At 35.6% G+C, this 22,389-nt stretch overlaps 1 protein-coding gene across 2 annotated transcripts in view; it reads left to right on the top strand.

Annotated features, from left to right (window-relative positions):
* The window catches only part of LOC112051118 (integrin alpha-PS2), a 121,173-nt gene that overhangs the window by 60,572 nt on the left and 38,212 nt on the right, over nucleotides 1-22,389 (top strand). For both annotated transcript variants that reach the window (XM_024089621.2, XM_024089637.2), the window contains exon 3: nucleotides 2,555-2,652. In XM_024089621.2, the coding sequence (XP_023945389.2) occupies nucleotides 2,555-2,652 (98 nt within the window). The remainder of the gene's footprint in view (nucleotides 1-2,554; nucleotides 2,653-22,389) is intronic.

Genomic DNA, 22,389 nt, shown 5'->3' on the forward strand with positions numbered 1-22,389 from the left:
AGCCTATGTGTTGCTGTAATATATCTCAATACCAAATTTCAGCTAATTCGGTTCAGAAGCCGAGGCGTGAAAGAGTAACTAACATTCACATCATCAAAATCATCAGTTTTTGCAAATCTCAAGAAAACCATGGATTTTTTGGGGATAAAAAGTAAAGTGTTAATCCAGAGTAAAACCTATTTCCATTCCAAATTTCAGCCATCGCTTCAGGCGTTAAACAGTAACAAACATCCAAACATCCATAAAATCTTTCACGTTTATTATAGAAATGATGAAAATGAAAATTGGAGCTGAATAAAAATATTAAAAAGTTTTGAAATTTCAAAAATGTTTGTGAACGCCTATTTAAAAAATAAAGTAATTAAATCCATTAAAGTTAACATACTAAGATTTTATAGATTTTATAGGAGATAGATTTTACAAAATTCTATCACGTTCAAAAGGTGAGTTAAAGGTCTGGCGTTCTTTTGAATTGAATATTTAAACTCGAAAATCGAATAAGACAGACGAACCGTCAAGCAATTGTTAATGACTAATGCCACGGGCAATGTAAACGCAGTAAAAGGGTAAAAGAAATTGGTTGTATGTCGGGTCACAGGCGAGTTTTTCCCATGAGTCATGGTGTGACGCGCGACTTTGTGCAATCACTCGTTTATGTATCTCCAAAACTATTAAGCGATAGTAAAGACAACCAGAGCTACTTTCATTTTTTTTTATTTGTAATAATATATAAAGTAAAGTAATACATAAAGTACAGTTATTTGATAACTACGCTATGCTAGTTCATAATATGCTAGTTGGTACATACGAGTAGATTATTATCTCTACTAATATTATAAAGCTGAAGAGTTTGTTTGTTTGTTTGGTTGAACTCGCTAATCTCAGGAACTTCTGGTCCGATTTGAAAATTTCTTTCAGTATAAGATAGCCCATTTATCGAGGAAGGTTATAGGTCATATATTATCCCCGTATTCCTACGGGAACGGGAACCACACGGGTGAAAATTATAAACATATTTCATCATGTTTATGATTTTAAATTTTTCAGAGTTCAAAAGTTATTAAGTTTTCCCCCTAAAGCGTTTTAAATATGTGGCTGACACTTTGTTTTATAATAGTTTTTTTTAATTTTTGTAGTAGTGATTATATCACCTATTCAGTTAAGTGAAGTCCGAGGTTGTTTTAAAACGTTGAAACAAAGTGACACGGACAAATGCACCCAATCAGTTAAAAGCCTCGCGAGGGTTGTGGACTCGAGCGTGTACATTACGATGACGTCATCATAACCCGCCAGTTATCTGTATCTAACTTCCGTAGCACGGTAACGGTGTGATAGAGGAGTCATTTATGACCCACAGTAGTTCAAAAAGTAACATGTAAGATCAATATTTCAAAAGTACGTAGATACAAATCTACCTCTTTTCCATAAATTGTCATAGGTGTTTTACTACGTAGCCATGCAGGCTAATTCACTATCTTTGACTTTTTTTTATTCTTTACAAGTTAGCCCTTGACTACAATCTCACCTGATGGTATGTGATGAAGCAATCTAAGTTGAAAGCGGGCTAACTTGTTAGGAGGAGGTGTTCGGTTTCTCACGATATAGTACCGGAACGCTAAATCGCTTGGCGATACGTATTTATCGGTAGGGTGGTAACTAGCCACGGCCGAAACCACCCAACCCACCAGCCAAACATACATGAAATTGAGATTTTACGTAACAAATGTAATCCGGTGTGTACTGGTGGATATCATAAAGATAGATAAGTAAAGATAGATGGATTCTCAATTGGTTTGATGTTTATTCTAATAGATTGATAACCAAATTAGTGAATAGGCTAGCTGCTATGTCACAACGTTAAGTTTTTGGTTAAGTTTTGGTGGTCTATTCCGATAATAACTAGACAATTAGACATGGTCAAAACCTACGTGACATATAACATTTTCATGTCTGAAATGCTTTTGCACTCTAATCTCTACCAGACTATAGTACGATTATTAAATAAATAAATAAATAAATATAAATAAATATACTTAAACAATACACATCAGTATCTAGCCCCAAAGTAAGCATACAGTAGCTTGTGTTATGGGTGCTAAGATAGTTGATATTATAATATTAATATACAATTATATACTACATATAAATACTTATATAATGTATAAATACACACAGACACTGGAAAACACCCATGCTCATCACACAAATATTTTCCAGTTGTGGGAATCGAACCCACGGCCGTGGATGCAGAAGGCAGGGTCACTACCCACTGCGCCACGCGGCCGTCATTTTACTGACTGGAATTAATAATCGTATAGGCTTGTTCTTCTTTGCTTTTGGCTTTTAGTAATGCCAAACCAGCATAATTTACTTTGCCAATGTCGGCACAGACTAGACTTGTCCCTGTATTCGACACCCTTTATAAAAGTCACCGGGGTTGAAATTTGTCATTTGATGGTTTTACGAAATATTTTTTGTATGGAGTTCCATTGCAATTTAAAACGTAGTAATGCCAAATAGGCTCTATAGTTATACATATTTTTACTTGTTACAGATAACAACTTGGACTCAGGGCACAACCAGATCGACCAGAAGTCCAACCAATGGTTCGGCGCGACACTTACCAGCACCGGTGTAAACGGACCCATTGTGGTATGTGCCCTAATGCTTCTAATAGTACTAAAACAATCGAAAGAAAGAAAGAAAGATCTTTAATTTTAAGTTTCACCGTTAACCGCTTAAAATAAGAGTTGGGAAATATTGAATTATAAACAAAAATCTTCGAGATTTAAGATCGTCTTCTCTTACGTTTCATTAGGATGTGATTTTTTGGCCGAAGCTTTTCATATTCCACTGTGAAAATCATTATTGTATTGGCCATTAGGTACATGCAGGGCCGGACCGTCCATACGGCGAACGGAGCGGTCGCTCCAGGCGCCAAATCCTAGGGGGCGCCGAAATGGTAAAGACAAGATCGAAAAGAAATTTTTTTTCTTTTCTTTAATATAGCTATATATTGAATAATATAGCTTTAACCCGAGGGTAATTTAAAAAAAAATAATAAAAAATAACAACCGACCTCAAAATCATAAAAAAGTTTCTATTAAATTAAAAGCGAAACATAACATCGTATGTGCTACCTTCTGATCAGTTTGAAGGCGGTACCAAGTTAGTGCTGTGTTAATTAAAGCCGTATCTGAAAGAAGTGTCTGTAAACCAGTTAAAATCTTTATGATTTAAACGGCTTTAATCGAATCGAAATCGAACGGTCAAATTGAGAATCCTCCTCCTTTTTTTGAAGTCGGTCAAAAATGTATGACATTCCGATATACGTTAGGCTACGAACTTTTCAAACGTCCCTAGTATATAATGTTAGGGGCAAACAGGAAAGGCGCCATAATTGGATCTCGCTCCATTCTAAAATTTACCTCGATCCGGCGGTGGGTACATGAATTAAATATATAAATAAGATGATATATTAATAATTTAAATGATATTTTATGATGATATTTTAATTTAATTATTAATTCATTCCTTTTAAAAGTTGGTCGATAATTCGCTCGGATTCATAGTAATAAAAACGTAATACCACAAACGTACTCAATGGCCAATGGTTCTTAAAGAAACAAATCGTCCCAATAAGGCAAAAGACAAATTACTAGATACCTCAGCCGTGGGAATGTGAAGCAATAAAACGCGGCAAAAACACACCACAATACGCACCTAATAAAACGTATAACAATTACAGATCGGGGCAAAGTGAGCTCTTAGCGTGGACGCGACCAATTTGTTATAAATAACCCACTCGCTTTCGGAGCTAGTGGTAGAAATTTTATTCACCATCACAAAGAGATTGAGGAAAAGCTGTATCACAAAGGGTGGATAAGCTAAATTGAAGATTTAAGCGTTTTTCATGATAAAAGGGAGGAATTTCTGACACAAAAGTTTTTATTTTAGCAATAAGTTTATGATTATCGCAGGATATTCAATACAAGGGGCTAAAAAGACCCATTTTATACGAGGTATTTTTGGGGATTAGCCCCGCGTTTTACACTATACCTTTCACTACGATTGCGAGAAAATAAAACCATTCAGTAAGTAATAATAAATAAATTCTTTTCGCAGACGCAGCACACAACTCAATAAAAAAAAATAAAAAAAATACGCATTCCACAGACAAGACAAACGCTGTATTTCGTTCCAATTTCAAATTTTTATCAAACAATCAGGCCTTAGTACTCGTACCCGCCTATGATGATTCTATTGAAAACGCAGTATTGGTCAACCCCCACACTATCCAAGACTATCAAGCGAGTTGCAAGGAGTCGCTGGATTCTGGCGGCTCGAGACCGTTGTGCTTGGAGGTCCATGCAAGAGGCCTATGTCCATCAGTGGACGTCTATCGGCTTATGAGGTATACGGAATTAGCCACCAGCTCCTCGGCTAATTGCAAAACGCACAGTAGGTAGCATCGCAGACTGCGCCGCCCGCGCCGACGCTCGCGACTTATAGGGAGAGCAATTATAAATCAATACATTCTTAAAACGATATTGTACCTGACTCTACAGGTTGTTCCTTTTAACAACAAACAAGATCAAAGCTAGAAGAAAGCTTTTGAATTTTGTGTACGAAAAAGACGTTTATAACGGGATCATGATGACGAGGATAAAAATTAGAGCAATGTATACATAATGGGTTTCTAAAAAATATGGTTAACTTAATACCGAAAGTTATTACAGATCAGGTTCTTCTTTTAGTTAGAATATTATAGCTATAGCTTGGCAAATGCGTTCGTAATACTCTCGATGGTCCGCGCGGGCCGGGAGTTCGGTAGCTTTATACGACTTCATGCCCGCGCAGTCTTTTCCTCTGCCTCGCGCATGCCTTTCCCCCCGTCACCCGCATATTATGGGAGTGTCATCAACGAACTTGCCAAGCTATAGCAAAGCTTAGAAAAATGCTCAGCATTGTGGTGCATGTCTTCTTCTATATCCAGATGAGGTTAGCTTAGGCATAAGCTAGCTCACTTTGGTCTTGAACATCCAATTATCAGATTCTTTGTATTGATGTATGCTTTTTCAACTGTCACCTCGAATCAAGTGAGGCTGCAAAAATGCACATCTATTTCATCTTCTAATAAAATAACTAACTTCAAATTATAATTAGATTTATTTGCTGGAATATAGGTTGATAAATGATGCATATTATCTTAAATCTATCTAAATTTTACTAAAATTATAAATAAATCTAAATAAAGCGTGTAAAATAAGCAAAACGGTCCAAGCGCAAGACGTGATCCACTGGAAATGACATCTTAGACACATTCAACTACTTACTACTCAAGCAGAAGCACAGTGTAGTATGTGTTCACAGTTAAAATAACCTTGACACATCAAAGGAAAGTAATCTAAGTTCCTAACATCCTATATATCCATCGGAGAGTCCATCAAATATTCCGAACACGAGCACGTTCGCAAACAGAACAAAACGCTAAAACAAATTGCCGCGGCCTGAGAGAGCCCGTTTTTGCACTAATTCGGCATACCTAAATAAAAATTCCGTCTCCTTCGACGCGAACAAAAACTGCATCGCCAAGGCTTCGACGAAGGCGTCCGCTGCTTCATCTCGGAACACGCAAAAACTCGGCCGAGCACTACATGAATAACCATTAACTAATAGTAGTCAAGTAGCGGATTCTTCCTTTCCTTATTCCATTCTTTTGATGTTGTTAACTTGGGTAATACTAGGTAGCAGCTATAAAACTATTTCTTGTTCTTCTAGTTGTAAAACTTTTGTATAATACCTACGTTTTGAAAATCTGAAAATTTGTCCTTTGAAGATTTTTTATCGTCATTCTTCTTTTTTCTATTCGATGTTGAAGATTGTATAAATTGGTTATATATACGTCGGTCAAACTTTGCTTGTACGTTTACGTAAGCAACCAATAAGTTATCCGCTTTCAGCGACAAACAAAACTTTAGCCGCTTATAAAAAAATGGCAATTCCTAGTAAAACAATTTATTTTCCGTCTTTTCATTTCACTAAAGTATTGCGTCCTTATGAGATATTGAGTGTACATAAATGATTTTAAATCAAAATGTATACGAGTATATCATAATACGCAGTTACGATATGACTCAGGAATTTCTGGTGAAGTTTAGCGTGTTTTTAAACATCCAGATAAGTCAAAAAAGAGAATAAAGCAAATTCTAATATAAGGAAACATAAAAGAAATGGCAACGTTCAATTTCCCGCGGCACAGATAACTAATGGGTCCACAAGTCGTAAACAGCTGACCTAATAGCTCCAACCCCACACCGGTGGGCTGTCTGACATAAACAGCCATCACTGATGGTCTCTCCTGACCTAAAAGTGCTAACCCGTAGTTCTACTGACCCACTTCGCAAATATCAAAGCCTTTTGTCAGCATTAATGGTCATGACAAATTTTAGGGTGGAATAAGTTTTCTTTTATAAATTGTCATTGTGCTTCTCAAAATCGTACTTTGTAGTTTCAAAAGAAGAGTTTTCGTAGTTGCATATATTTTGTTAAATCGTATACTAAGTTAAAAATAATATTCAATACCTTGATGAATTTAATATTCAATTATTTGCTTTTATCTAAATTTTTACAGCACATTTCAACCATTGGGTTTATTGTTTTTCAAACTATTTGTTTTACAGTTTATTAAGTATTACTTATACAGGTTATTCCATAAAAAGGTACGCTGAGTTCTCAAAATATGAAAATTGAGAAAACTTTCTTTCAACAAATTTGTTCATTTTAAATATATAATTAATGCGCAGTTCAATTTGTTCACTGTTCACATTTTATACCTACTTAGCTGAGTAAGAATAACATAAAAGTTGACATAGACAAAAAGCTATTGTCTCTAAAAACGATGTGTTACTCAAATCAGTTCACGACGATGGGTGTAACAGGAAGGGTGCAGTCCGGTCGTCCCATAAACTTTATAGGTCACTATACCACTCTTTATGGGGTCACACAGAGTAACACTATAAACGTGAAATAAATACGGTTGTAGAAGACATGGTTTATGTCTTAGGACATCGATGCTTTTGTAAATTGTAAACAGAGATTTGCAATTAGAGCGCTATAACTTTATGGTGAAATGTTTTGCGTTGTTGCAGTTAGATTGGTATTAGTCGCAGCTTAAGCGTATAGTAGACCAGCTTTCCTCTGAAATGATTACGAATTCCTTCTGCGCTATGTTATATAAGCCTCTGAACGGAGTCATCAAAAAAATCATCCATAAAACAATAAATTTATGAAACATTACTAGCAAATAAAATAAGGGTGTAGAATGTTAAAAAAAACTCAAATGCTGTTTCTAAAATAAGCAGTCTTTGTAACTATTTTTTCTTACCAATTATAGCCAATAATAAAAATAATGGGATACAGTTGAGTGTAAATAACCCAGTAATAAAGGAAATAATAATTATAATAGTCGTATAATAAATACAAAAGCACATACCTCTATATAAATGTAAAACATAAAAACATATGATTTCAAGTTAAAAACATGAGACAACAACTAGTAAAGGAGCAAAGAAGTGCAGATAGGCCAACCTTTTGAAGCAGTCAGTGATTACGCATTCCAACCAACACTTCAATGAGAATCTCTAATCCAATATTATAATATTATGTCCATAAAGAAATGTGTATAAGCAATTTATATACATCCATATAAGGTAAAACACATTGACACAAGATTTTACTCGAATAGAGTAATTTTCTATTGCTATCGAAACGTGTATCGTTTGATATTACAATTGCAAATATATTTCCTGCGATAAATCGCGAGATATTGCCGTTTGATGCTGGCTGCGTACGCGCCTTTACTTAGTATACTAGAGACAAAGAGTACAAAGATAATAGACTTTTCCTTAGTCCATTACTTTATTTAAGTGTCACCTTTTTGGCTGCTTATAAACATATTCATAAGCAGCTTCATCCAGCTGTTGACTATCCTTGGTTGAAGTCTTTGTATATTTTCATTGGAAATTTCTCAATGAAAAGGTTAGTTTCAAAATCCAGCTTTATGATAAAGCATTCCAAACAATATTGAGTCGACATCACTTGAAAAATAATCTGTTGTTGTTTGAAGTTGCTTTATCAGATTTCGATGTCTTTCCGCAGGCTTCTTTTTTGAAAATGAGTAATGAGTAAAAAAATATAAAGAACAATAATATTAAAAGCTTCTGTAAAATGATACGGAGCAGTAATGCAAACTAATGTAAATTCACCTTAATAAGTCCAACATTCTTCTGTTTTACCTTACTAGAATAGGTATATCCAATTGGTGATATCTGGTGATCAAAAGGATGGTTAAGGTTCTACGTCCGTTCTGTATATGGGGCTGGCTGATTGATGCGACGATACTCCTCCACTTCTAAGTAGTATTCGATTATTCGCATTGTTCACTGCGCCGGCAATCGTCAGCTTGCGGATTAGTTCACGGTAGACGCCATTCTGAGAAGCAGCAAATACATTTACGTTGCTTTCTTTAGGTGTGTAAATCAATATCTGATTTTTTTATACAGGGATTTATAATCGTATTTCAAAGCTCTAAGAATCTTCTTCTTTTCTTAAATCGGACTCTTGAACTTAAATGAAGACCTAAATCTGCTCTTGTTTTTAGTAAGACTATATCCCAAACATTTTCATGGTTACTTATGTACAGTACTTATTTTACTCGTAAGATAAGGTTTTTAATTATTGAAATCTTATATGACTATTCAGTTTTACTTTGCATTAATTTAATATTATAAATTGACTTAGTCAATTTAGAAAGTCAGGTATTCTGGATATGTTTGCTATTTTCTAAATAATGTTGGAAGATGCTGATATTAAAATTAGCGTTGGCTGTGTTAGATATGGTATCTTCTCATATTAAGGTAAGATTGGAATCTTTATAGCTTTATTTATTAATTAATTTTTGCTTGTGTTGATATTTATTACCATTCAGTTTAATGTAAAAAATACGTCCAAAATAATGATTTCATTTGAAATCGATTCCAATTTTAAAATTAACGTACTGTTCTTACTGAACAAACTAAATTTGGTGTACTTCGTATAGATAAATATCGCAAAATGTTACAAAACCAGCTCCAAAACGTCGCACGAATGTTCTATATCTTTAATCTCGGCGCGAAACAATTTGGGCGGAATCCTGTAGGTAAGGTATTTAAGCAAACAAATTGTCCGGTGATTTGTCAGACGGATTCTTAACTTCTTGCTGCGCCGGCGCACCTAATATGGCCGCGCGCGGTTGACAGCCACGCACGTCCGACTTGGACGGTGCCCTTTTACGGTGCTCCTCTCTTATTGTCTACCTTTGGAGTGGATGTCTCGGATGTTTTCGCGTTTCTCCATTTTTTTCAAAAATCTTATAGGACAGAGTTTCTTAATTTTTTTTTTCATTTCGTGACCTAGTTTGTTTTTCTTTTCTTTAATACAGCTCTGTAATAAACAGAAAGAGTATACCAAATTCATGGTTCATTTCATGCATTTTAAATTTTTGGTATGCAGAACAATTTACGATTTACGTAGGACACCGAAATTGATATTAATTTAGTTAATGTTGAATAGATTTTGTATTTTATTACCATACCACGTAATCACTTTGCGATTTTCATCTAACGGACGACAGCCGTTTTTAGAAATGAATGAATTAGTTTTAATCCATGTATACATTTTTTTCTTTCATAAATAATCAAAAACCAAAGACGTCTTGCTATTCTGGTATATTTTACACAAATTAAAGTATTGGTGCTGTCTCTTCTCTTCCAAAAGGCCCTGATTTAAAATAAATTTAGTCTAATATGATCTTCTTAATAAACTGTTTAGTTATCAACTCTTTTCTTATGTGTAATGTTAGTAAACATCGTAGAGCTGTAATCGAAATCCAAATCATTAATAACACGCCATTTAATACCCATTCTTCATTAACAGGAAAGTATAATCCCAAATTGGTCACGCGTGCCGAAGTTATGTTACCATTATGTTATGGTGAGAGAGTGGAGCAAAAAAGCATAGCCCGCGGTGCCTCGACCTCATTCATTAGGAACCATTTTGTTATTTCTATTATTTAATTATAGACCTTTAGAACATTCGTTGCGGTTAAATATTAATCAGATACGACTGCTTGTAAAGGATTAAGAAACAAAATGATTACACCGACGATTACTTAGTTTTTGTGATGAATATTTCTCGTATTAGGTTCTCGTTGTAAGTAATTTAAGATGTACACTCTGATTTTTAAAACTCTGGATGAGCGGTTCATCAAATTAGAGAAGTTTAGGGTATGATCTCAATTGGACTGTTATTGTACCTAATCCTAACTATCCGCTTAGTTGCACAGAAAATGTATCCCATTTTTTAAAAATGCATGGCTAGTAATTATATTTTAAATAGAAAATCTACACTTTCAATTAAATCCAAATTTATATAGTAAAAGTTCTTTTGCTCCTTATAGTTTACTGTCCTCTTTATATCCTTCGCATACAATACTACTTTTAACAACAGTTAAACGTTCCTTAACTAATGTGACTTCTCGTGGCTCTCCTGAAAATTATGTCACGTTGTCATACTTATTTCTGCCTCTCTTCTAAAAATGCTCTATTACTTAATGTGCGAATACATCTAAATACGATTATTGCCATAAAAGGTTATAATTAATCTGGGTAATCAACACTAACTTCCTGTCTGCACTATCAATTAATCATCACTTCACAATCGAATGCGAATTATTGCGAGGTGCGTAACAAAAGAACAATGCACTAAAGGATCAATATTCAATAGGAATCATTATGTGCAGGCGCATAGTGCGTTTGCATCAACAGTGATAAATGAGCGGGCAGGGTTACCACTTCTTTCACCTTTGTATGGAGTATGCGCGTTATTTCATCTCAGGCTATCAACTTGATGGGAAAGTCTTTAACTTAGGTAGACATTATAGGTACAAAGTAATATAAAAAGGAAATATGTAATCCTTCTCCAACACAATCATGTTCGTAATGACCCCAGGTGCATTTTTGCATCTATATTATTTTTTTTATATTAACTTAAAGTTCATTAGTTACTTAAATACGCTATGATGTTTTATTTCTCATCGTTTTTTCGTAAAATATTTCAAAACATTTTGATATTGTCACCACTACAGATTTCTTTCGCACTCGCTGCTCTAATGCGTGTAGGCAAGCTTAAGGCATGTTTAAAAAATTACAGTATCATTTTTACGAGTACGATCATTAAAATAAATGAAAAAAAAAATAGTACGATCGTTGTCAGATGTTAATGATAATGACTGGGACCGACGTCTTCACCACCAACTTTCCCACACAGGCTAGATAAAAGAAAGAAAAGCTCTGTATTTCACAGGTCGACTCAGCTGACTCAGGACCCTCGTGATCCGAAGCCATATAGCTATTTGTACCAGATTTTTGTAATGCTGATAAATTCTCAACGTAAACTTAAATAAAGTTTTCATTGCGATAGAAAGGATATTACTCGTACGTAAATAAAGTATGTAACCAATTGCGAACATTATTCGTTCTGACGTCGACCAGAGTCGTAAAGGAATAATCAAACAAGGTATAAAATGCGAGGGATAGTTGGGCGCCGGTGCCGTATAAATCATGTAACAACACATAAAGCAACTTGTTATCATCAGGAGAGGAAATTAGCTGCCCAAAGGTCACCGCTATCTGATGTGGCGGAATGCACCGGCCATCTTTCATTACCATTACCTCCGGGGAGATCGCAGGAATTATAACGATTCGTAATGTTGCCATTATTATACTTCGGAATATGTTTCTCGTTAGATACTCTAAATACCCTTCTAGGCCTGGCCATTATAAAGAGACTATAAATGAAAATTCCTCATGCTGTATAATCCCACAGCATGAGGAATTTTCATTTATAGTCTCTGTAAAAATTTTACTCTGTAAAAATTGGCTTTTTAAAATTGGAACAGGTTCTAAAACTCTAAATACCCTTCTAGGCCTGGCCATTATAAAGAGACTATAAATGAAAATTCCTCATGCTGTGGGATTATACAGCCAATTTTTACAGAGTAAAAGTGATTTGACACTAATAATTATCACCATCATCATATTTGCTGAGCCGCCTGCGTCTAGCGAATCCCTGCGACTTGCTTGTCGTCGTCAGTCCACCTGGTGGGGGGTCCACCGATAATGCGCTTTTTAGTGCGGGGTCGCCAACGGTTGATACTTCTCTACACATCATCTGTTTCATCTGCTAATACGACCTCCGACGTGTTCATAGGACGATTTGCTCGTCTGTGATAGGAAGGTGGTAGATATTCAAGGTCGCGTCTGCCACCAATCTGTTGATTGATGGTTTTTGTGTCACGCAAAAATTCGTATGAACGCGAGCACTTATCGGCCAATGCATCAGTGTCTTTTCCATCTTTTCTATAACTTTACTAAAGTAGGTATATACTTTCCAAACAGAATTTTCTTATTCATTCAGTCAAACGTGAATCTATTTTCAAATAAATCGTTGAAAGGATTGTATGGTCAGCCTCTCCCACAGCCATTGTGAGGCGCGCCCGCCGCGGGTCGGCACAGATAGCGCGTATCGGGAGGGGGCGGGCTGCCGTGAAAATGCTCATAAATTGGAAGCACTAGAACAATGTGGAGACGTCGGCTCCCCTTTATGTTTTGTCTATATCTATAGACATTGTGGTGCAGATTTTTGGTATTATTTTTACATATATAATACACTGAATTGCTTACTGAACAACATGATTACTGATTTGATGTTTCCGTTTTGTTTAATAATTTGTTTTAATAACGAAATTAAGAACCCAAAAATTAAAAATATTTAAATATTGATATTGGTAACTTAACTACGGCAACTTTAGGGAATCTATTGGATCAGCTGGTTAAGTTACTTGCTTTCAAGTAACAACCAGTGAGCAATTTACAAAAACTTTAGCAAACTTGTAAACTACCATTTTAATTTAACGTGTGTGCCTTGTTATATATTCGCGAGATCCTAGATTAGATTTTGAAAATTGTTATCTAATGACTAAATGCTTTTACTTCTTATATCCGTGGAATAAGTAATATTCCTATCATGTTATCATCGTCCTTGTCATCACTTAACATCAGGTGAGATCGCAACCACTTACATAACAGTAATATCGTCTAGGTGCTGTGTGCAAACGAATAGCCTGTCCTTAAAGCAAATACATTACCTATTCTCATTCAAGCAATGCAACTTCCCATCGCACTCCATTGCAACGTCGCATAAAGTTAAACAGGGGCGCGCACAATTTGTCGCCATATCCTTAACCGTATACAAAGGTTGGTCTATTTTGTTTTACGTCTATGGTCACTGGCCATTCAACAGGCGCTGAGAAATGGCACCATGGTATTGTCACACTATTTCTTTCCGTGTACCTTTGTGGTGTTCGGACCTGGTGTTGCCTTTTGGGGTTTAGACAAATGACTGGACCTGTATTGTTGTCGTTGTCTGAAACTGGTGACAGCCTGGTTGTTAAACTTGGGCCTACTGAGCACAGGCTTTCGACTTTTATTGTCCAATCGTTAGCCTATTTGGCTTTGGATAACGAAGTGTAAAAAGATAAAAGTTAAAAATGTTGGTAGTTTTGATTGTTTAAAAGACTGAGCGTGTAACTTTTCTGCCGTCTGAAAAAGATGAAAACCACTTGCATCTCTTCGTTTCGTTCAATCATTAATGATGTCTCAAAAACGTGAAACTCAATGTCTTACTGGTTTTTATGGTGCGCTGGTTGAACAAGGTCAAATTTTAGCATAGATAAAATTTATTTTTTTCGTCTAACTGCTATCACTTAAGACATCATGGTGACACAAACCACACAAGGGTATGTCCGTTAACGCGAGATAAGATCCTTATGCGAATGTAACTGCGTGCTCTACTATCCTCTCAAAAAGCTACACGGAGTTTTAAGAAAGAAGATTTTGTATATGGTTCGCTATACGGAACGCTAACGGAATACTTAGGTACTATTTAGTTATTTACGTAGGTTACTTAGTAAGTCTTCGCAGTGTTACCGTAATTTTAAAAAGGTTTCCAAGAAAAATATTATACATCAATACTCAATTATAGATATTAGAGAAAAGCAATTTATATGTGTATGTTATACCCAATATAAAGGGGGGCACCCTTTCATCTTTCTCGATCGAGGGTTTATAATACCTTCAACTTGAGAGATTTAAGCTTCAGGAGTGCGTATTTAGGACTACTTATGGTCAAGTATAGGGGCGAGTATAAAGGATACAAAGACGTCGAAGTTTATGCCTTCAACCATTCGAAAATAACGTAGTTATGTATGCACTAATATGTCCCTGCTTGTTAAGTACCGGATTATTGGATTGAAAAGTACCTAATAAATACGAACTCTGTTGGCTTTTTGGATGTAAACAGATGATGTGATGTTTATGCCACGTTGTTGCAATGGTTATATTTTGCTGGATGGTATTTTTGTGCACCGAATAGTTAGTTTGGTATTTTTGTTAAAAATATATTTTTTTTTAATTCAGGCTCCATGCCCCTTTACTACCTACTATTAGCTATTTTCTTTAAAATACTACCTATACTAATAAATAAAAACTCTTTAATTTATTTTCATCCCAAAATTCTCAAGAATAAACTCGTACTTAGTTCTGTTTGTCTAAGGCAACAGATTGCTTGACATTTTCTTATTTACTAATCATGGAAAAAAAAAACAATTATAGAAATAAATTTATGTCGTCTGTTAAGCGTGTTGCTCGATGAGAATAGATAAAACCACACACTACTGGGTTTTTTCTGCACCGTTTGTAATTGTGCGGGTTACACCGTTATCAATGAGGGTTAACAGGAAGCTCAGGAAAGGAAAACTTTCTTACGGCCCAGTTTTTAGACTGTAAGGAGTGGTACCGTACGGGACAGTTACTAGAATGACAGAGCAGACCAATATGGTAGAGGTTTTAAATAGTAACTGGGGCACACATGCCCTTTAAAGGGTAGAGTCGGGTCGAGTGGCTGCAGGTTGGGTGCAGTATTTTCTCATAATCTATACGAATATTGTCAGATTCTGTACGAATATTGTCAGATTGAGAGCCGTGATAGCCTAGTGGATATGACCTCTGCCTCCGATTCCAGAAAGTGTAGGTTCCAAACCGGTCCGGGGATGCACCTCCAACTTTTCAGTTGTATACATTTTAAGAAATTAAATGTCACGTGTCTCAAACGGTGAACGAAAAACATCTAGGAGAAACCTGCATACCAGAGAATTTTCTTAATTCGTTAATCCTATATGCCCTGGGAGATTAGGCTATACGCGATTGATTTACATTTAATATTTACAATTTTTCACTTTTTATTATCGGAGTATGAATAGTTAACTACCTAAGCCAGAGGTTCCCAACCCTTTTTTCTCATTCTAATTTAACTGGTTCCGGTGAACCCCTACTAAATTTCCATCCAAAACTCGACAACAAATGTGATTACATTATAGACATATATTACCCTATGGGTTGCAGCTGAATCAACAGTCACCACGAAATAACAGTTAAAAATAGTGAAAATTAAATACTTAAATAGTGAAAAATTCAGCCAACTTTAATTTTTGATATCTACTCACAGCACAAGGAAACAGCCAATTATTTTATTTAGAAAACTTCCCATTCGGTATAAAACCAGAAGAATGTTCGTGGATCCCCACTTAATTTTTATGTCACGTCAACGTAGACCCCTGGAGGTAATGGACTACTTTGGGAACCGATGACCTAAACTACAGCATTAGTCCGTGGCGTTTAACAAAGCAAACAAAAGGAAAAGTATTAGATATCTCATTTATTCTAAAGTTAAGAGTGTGCAATATGTAATTTGGTGATTACAAATGGTTCTGGATCTCAGATTCTGGAAAAGTTAGGAGCCTGATATTTGGGTAAATGATATTTCAAAGCTGTTAGCTTCGTTATGACTATACAAAATACACAATTTGTAAAACTTTTCTCGATAGTTTTTTTTTTTGAAAAATACACGTTTTGCTCACATTTTGCATTCAATCTCAGGAAAAGCAAACTTATTTTCTTAAATTTTTGTTTTGTATAGAAAATTAGGTATATATCTTGAACATAGCCATTTTGTTTTTCGATATGTTGTTTAATTTACTTGCACTTAGGTAAAAGTGGTTTTTGCGCTCACGTCATAAAATTTGCGTCGCGCGTCATTCGCTCCGTGCTTTTCACTCACGTGAAAGTCATAATTCGGCGTCTCGCTTGCTCTTCGAATTTTATCCATATCGTACCGACGCGCTGCGCGCTCTTAAGACTATTACTAAATAGATTGTTGCCTTGGGAAGTTGTAATAATCACTATTATTTATTATAGTCATCTCCACGCTATCCGCGCTATCTGCTAACCTCGCCGATATTAATTAATTGAATTATTAATAAATCGTCTCCACGCTACTTTATTGCTCGACGGCGCCATATAAATAAATATTGTCAATACAATATTATAATGTATGAGCAATTAATTTAAATTAATTATTAAATACCTTAAATGTACTATGTACTTATGTTACGAAAATCTGACAAATATAAGTAAATGTGAACAGAGAGACAAGAGTTTCGTTTTCAAGGTCCTCTCTGTAACAGATTCATCAAAATTGGTGGATTATTTTTTCATTTATAACAACAGTCTGTATTTTAAATAAGTTTCATATGCTAGGGGTGCCGAAGAGGCGATTTTCGGATTTACTAGAGCGCGGCAGAACATAAGGGAAGAGATCTTGTATGTTGTTGAGTATCTCCACCAAATTCACACTTTAGAGGTACTCAACAGCTCGTCAGGACTCATGCCTTTACGTCGTGGGTACGTTTAGTACCAAAAAATCAAGCATATCCGATATGATTAAAGTTAGTTAATAAAGCTTTAAGCTTTAGAGCTCCCTTGGCCAATAAAATATGGATTTATAAGACGGAGGTCCTGGGTTCGATTGGGCTGGGCAGATTGAGGTTTTCTTAATTGGTCCAGTGGTCTGGCTGGTTAGAGGCTTCGGCCGTGGCTAGTTACCATCCTACCGACAAAGACGTACCGCCAAGCGAGCGTTTTTTTATTTAGCGTTCCTGTACGATGCCATGTAGAAATCGAAAGGGGTGTTCATCCTCCTCCTAACAAGTAAGCCCGTTTCCATCTTTCATCATCACTTACCATCTGGTAATATTGTATTAAGTGCTAACTTCTAAACAATTTAAAGAAAAAGTTTGGGTAGGTACTTAATTAATAACGGTACCGCTATTTTCTTTACAATGCCAAAAAAATTTGCACCGCGCGTGCCCTTTGTACGAAGACGCACAAAATAAGACTCCTCAATGTTAATGTGGCCCAAAACGGCCAGCGCTTGGCATTTCGACTTCTCAGAAGCGGACAATTTAAGCTGATTACTTAACAAGACTTTTACATTAAATTAATTTTATGATTTTTCCGTATTAATTTCTTGCCGCATTCACCACGGGCTGAGGAAAATTTGATTAATTGCATCGTGTTTTGGAATCCGTGCGCGGTGTTGCATGTCTGATAGCGGTTTGATATTTTTCGAAAATGGACGATTGTAACTCATACAGTTTTAAGCTGCTTATATCGGGATATAAAGTTGCATATCGCTATAAATTCTGTTCTTAAAAATAATAAATAGAGGTGATTAAAAAAGTATTGCTTTATGGCATCTGGAGATTTCTGAAATACTTTCCCTTTGCTGTTTGCTATAGTAAGAAAAGAAAGACTGAAAGTTTTCAGCCCAGACCATGCTTTTACCATAGATTAATGTTTATGAGTAGAGACTTTTACAAAGACGACACAAGTGTGATTGAGATATTAAATCTAACTTATTCTAATTCTTATTCTAAGTGTTGCATACAACGACAACTCCTGCCACGTGATAGTGACCAATGTGAATACCAACTCCCCGGGTCGAGGATAAATAAGTACTTATCAAATTATGCAGCTTTTACCGTGAATCGTGATAGCTTTGGAAGGTAACAGGTTTCAAGATTCCAGTTCTTCAATTGTGCAGTGGCATTGATCAGACTTGGGACATTTAGAATAATTACTTGGCCATATGTTTGTTAAACTATTAATGAGGAAGTTTTAAGGCGCATTTACATTTGTCTGAGGTGACGTGTCGTGACGCATCAGAACAGATTCGGTATCATACATTTTGTATGGCAACTTTTACACTTATGTGTTGTGACATGTAGTGATGGCTGATGCGTCGCATACAAAATGTATGAAACCGATTCTGTTCTGATGCGTCTCAATACGCCACGTTAGACTATAAAAATCCGGCATTACAGTGATCTGTCAGAGATGGAACCTACACCTGGCGAATTTGAGACTGTTTCCTTCATTGTGGAGCTATTGAGTTTATTTATTTGTAACTAAGAAAAAAATGTGTTACAACTAGGTTGCATACTTACAACCCATTTCAACATATCTCGTTCCTTGTACGACTGTTCTCATTCAGAGCTCCGTACTTCGCCTTATAGAGTCAGTAACTGCTGTCGAGTGTTAGTTTTTGCCTTCAAGGCGCTCTCCCTAAATAGCGTCACGCGGGATTCTCGAAAATTAACAGTATAGAGTGCGAATAGCTGTACATTACTATGTGCCTTGAGATAGTGGTGTAATGAGGCGATAGGAACTGGACTTCTGATTGAGTGGGTTTTTCCGTCACCAAGATCAGTTAGGGTGTCTTCGCACTGGAGTTAGAACATCGCGAATGGTCGTGAGACGAAAACTCAGAGTTAGGTTACATTACAAATATAGTATATAATATAGGCATAAAAAAGGATAACTGTGTAAGTAACTAACTGACAGTTACAGGTAGCACCAAGAAAATTTTTAAACAGGTATATTTTACACAATAGGTTATAGCTAAGAAAGGATTTTAAGAAATTTAACATTTTAGGTTAAATTTAATGTAAATCGCGAGCGTCCACTTTTATAAAATCATAGATTTTAAAAATATAATAAAAATTAATATTGTAAACTCATTTAACTGAAATCGAATACCATTTTTTATCGATAAGAATATTGCCATTACCATGTCGTAGTTGATCAATTAGTAAAGCAAGGTCGAGAAATAATTATTCTGGATGTTACCATACCACATAACGATAATTCGCTTAAAGCAAAATAAGGAAGCCAAAGTAGAAGAGATTTTTTGCGTATCTAATATCTGTATAAACAAAAGATTTTAGCTCAGACATAGAGAGCTATCAATTTTGTGTCTCATGCGCTATCAAGCCATTGTTCACGTCTTCAAGTAAATCCAGTGTTGTAATCAAGTTTACATAAAATTCCACTCGGAATATCATGTAAGTGAGCGGCGCGCGCGTCTAATCGATTTTCGGTGTTGCCACTCCCAAATATAGTTTCGCTATGTGTAACCATTAAATTTATTAAAACATCTTTAATATACTTTCTCTATTTTTTGGACACAAATCTCAACTTAACTGTTTAAAAATTAAGTGCTTATTTGAATAACAAATTTTGATGCGTAAATTTGGAAAGACTCTAACTCGCCGTTCTTTACGATACGAGGTTTTATTTTTCTGTTTAGGTTTAGTTATAGGCTAGGTTTGATCATGTTTGTTATAAATCTAATAAATGAAAGCGTAGGTATTTTAACAAATTACATGTCATTACAGAGAAAGTGAAAGTGAAGTTTAGGGTAAACAAAAAGGCAGAAGTGTCACTTTAGTTTAAGGTAATGATAATAATATCAATCTTGATGCACAGCTAACAGAAGCAAGCGATGCAAATACAGAAAACGCATATTAAACAAATATTGTCATAGAGATGTTTATGCCATGTCTGACGCGATAGTAGGAAGTACGAGAGCAAATACTGTAGACATGATCCAATGTATTTTGATACAACATACTCGGTGACTAACGCTTTACTGCGATTACGCCTATTGGTAGCTAAATGAAGATGCAGCCTAAAGTGGAACGTCTAGAAGATGCCAATTCAATATTGCAATATTCTGGTTAGGATAACAACATGATCAACGGTCAAATAAAGCGATTTCAGTTCAAAGTGCCGTAGCATTGTAATTTCACTATGATATTTATAAGGAGTAGTTTATTTTCCTGAAGTCTGCTCCTTGGAAATAGATTACATCTTTCATGGCAAAGGTATTTGTGTTTCATGATCTGAACTATATAGAAACTTTATCTGTATTAACTTTAGTTTCTTTATTCAAATTTTGCTATCTGTTATTTTTAGGTTTAATTGTGTATATGATATAGTTGTTGCATTTCCTCAAAGAAACATTTGTGCATTATTCCCAAAATTAGATCACCTAGCTTAGGCAGATTCTCTAGTCACAGTTGAACTTTATATCTTCGTGATAAACAGCTTCCTCCCCCAGCTCTAGTGAGCTCTAGCCTTAATGTACTAAACACTAGGCCAAACACAAGGCGTTAAGAGGCAGCATAGTGATTTACAGCCGTCATTGACAAGACACATAGCCATTGTCACACGCGGGCTGTCAAATAGGTCAGCTGAATGATGATGTATTGCTTTGTACATGACATCATAATACCGGTCTGTTGTAAGTGCTTTTTAATGATCGAAACCATTTCCTGTATGTTTCATATCTGTTTAAAGGTTACAACTTTACATTACGAAAAATCCTTCAAACAATCTAAAAAAAACGTCATTCCATTTCCTTCCAGATTTGCCAAAGCTCTACTTTGGCAAATCAATGAGAAAATACAGCCTTCTGTTTGAAGGATGTAACCTACTTCGTCATCGTTAAAAATATCGTCGTGGTAGAAAAAGTTCAATCCTCTGATCTTGAATCTAAATCCGCCTCTAAAGCCGAATATGCCTCCAATTATTCATAGACTGATAAGATACAATTTGGTTTGACAATGCTCCAACGGTCGGCGATCGAATCCATGAGCTCTCAGTATTGAGTCCTGTTCCTAAATTTGAGATATTTAGACTGAAAGTCATGAGGAATATCCAAAACAATTGTTTGGGACGCTAACTTTACAAGTATGTACGCTGATTTACTATGCACAAATAAATGTTATCTATCTGTTGTTATCCATCGTTTTACTCAACTACACATCAATAGTATTACCACGTTTTCACTAACTTTGATGTATGTTAGTTGACTTATACGAAATTGACATTATATGCAACAAATGTTATCCAATGCTAACTGACAATCCTTCGTGGATATCATGAATTCATGGTTTATAAATGGTTTAATATATCTATACTAATATTATAAAGCTGAAGAGTTTGTTTGTTTGTTTGTTTGATTGAACGCGCTATTCTCAGGAACTACTGGTCTGATTTGAAAAACTCTTTCAGTGTTAGATAGCCCATTTATCGAGGAAGGCTATAAGCTATAAATTATCCCTGTATTCGTACGGGAACGGGAACCACGCGGGTGAAACCGCGCGGAGTCAGCTAGTGGTTTATATGTTTTCACTTTCGATTGTAAATTCGGCGTTTGTGTAACACCTCTAGTCTCTCGAACTGAATCGGCACATTACCCCACTTTTCCCGAGATTCCAGGCAACTGTACTATTTTCGTATCGCATTTAGGTCATGTGTCAATTGGTTTTCAGCTTGAGCAATCGGCCATCGTTAGTTGTGATTTACGCCCCACTTCTGAGGACTGCTGGCGCTGAATTGTGATTGTTTTAAGTGGTTTCCGATGGGAACGATGTTTCGTAACTTAAAGATCAGTTTGCACTAACATTATAACGATAGAAGACAATACATATTGTATGTCTGTTTGTTTTGGTTCTAAATTATTTAAAAATTTATGTATTATTTTACATATGAGTCGAGTAGTTTTAATAGCGAATTTTATTTCTCCATTACTTTCAATTAAGGACTGTATTTAAAGTTGTAGGTACAGGTAAAGGTAATTAATGATCTGGATTTATAGCGCTCTTATATAAATTATAGTGTCTACACACTTTAGCAATTACAACGACCAATTTTACCTATTTATTCTTATTAGTAGTTTATAAACATTGGTAGAATGTAGAATACTTAACTTATTTAATTAACAGTTTAGGCAGGTACACCAACAATTCCAGTATTAAAAAAATATTTATTTAACGTAAATTGGATTTGGATAGAAGCAGGCGTTACTTTGCGGAAGTTCATTATGAATATATAATAAGTTATTTATTTTGCTATTATCCGCGAAAAGTCGACGAATCCATGCGACAACGTCACCCAGGTCCGACAAAACACTCTCTACGTAGGTACATTTCACCCCGAAACCGGAGCATCCTCAGGAGATGTTGACTCTACAATGTGCAATTGCACG

This window comes from Bicyclus anynana, chromosome 5 (genome assembly GCF_947172395.1).
Source record: "Bicyclus anynana chromosome 5, ilBicAnyn1.1, whole genome shotgun sequence".
NCBI classification, from domain to species: Eukaryota; Metazoa; Arthropoda; class Insecta; order Lepidoptera; family Nymphalidae; genus Bicyclus; species Bicyclus anynana.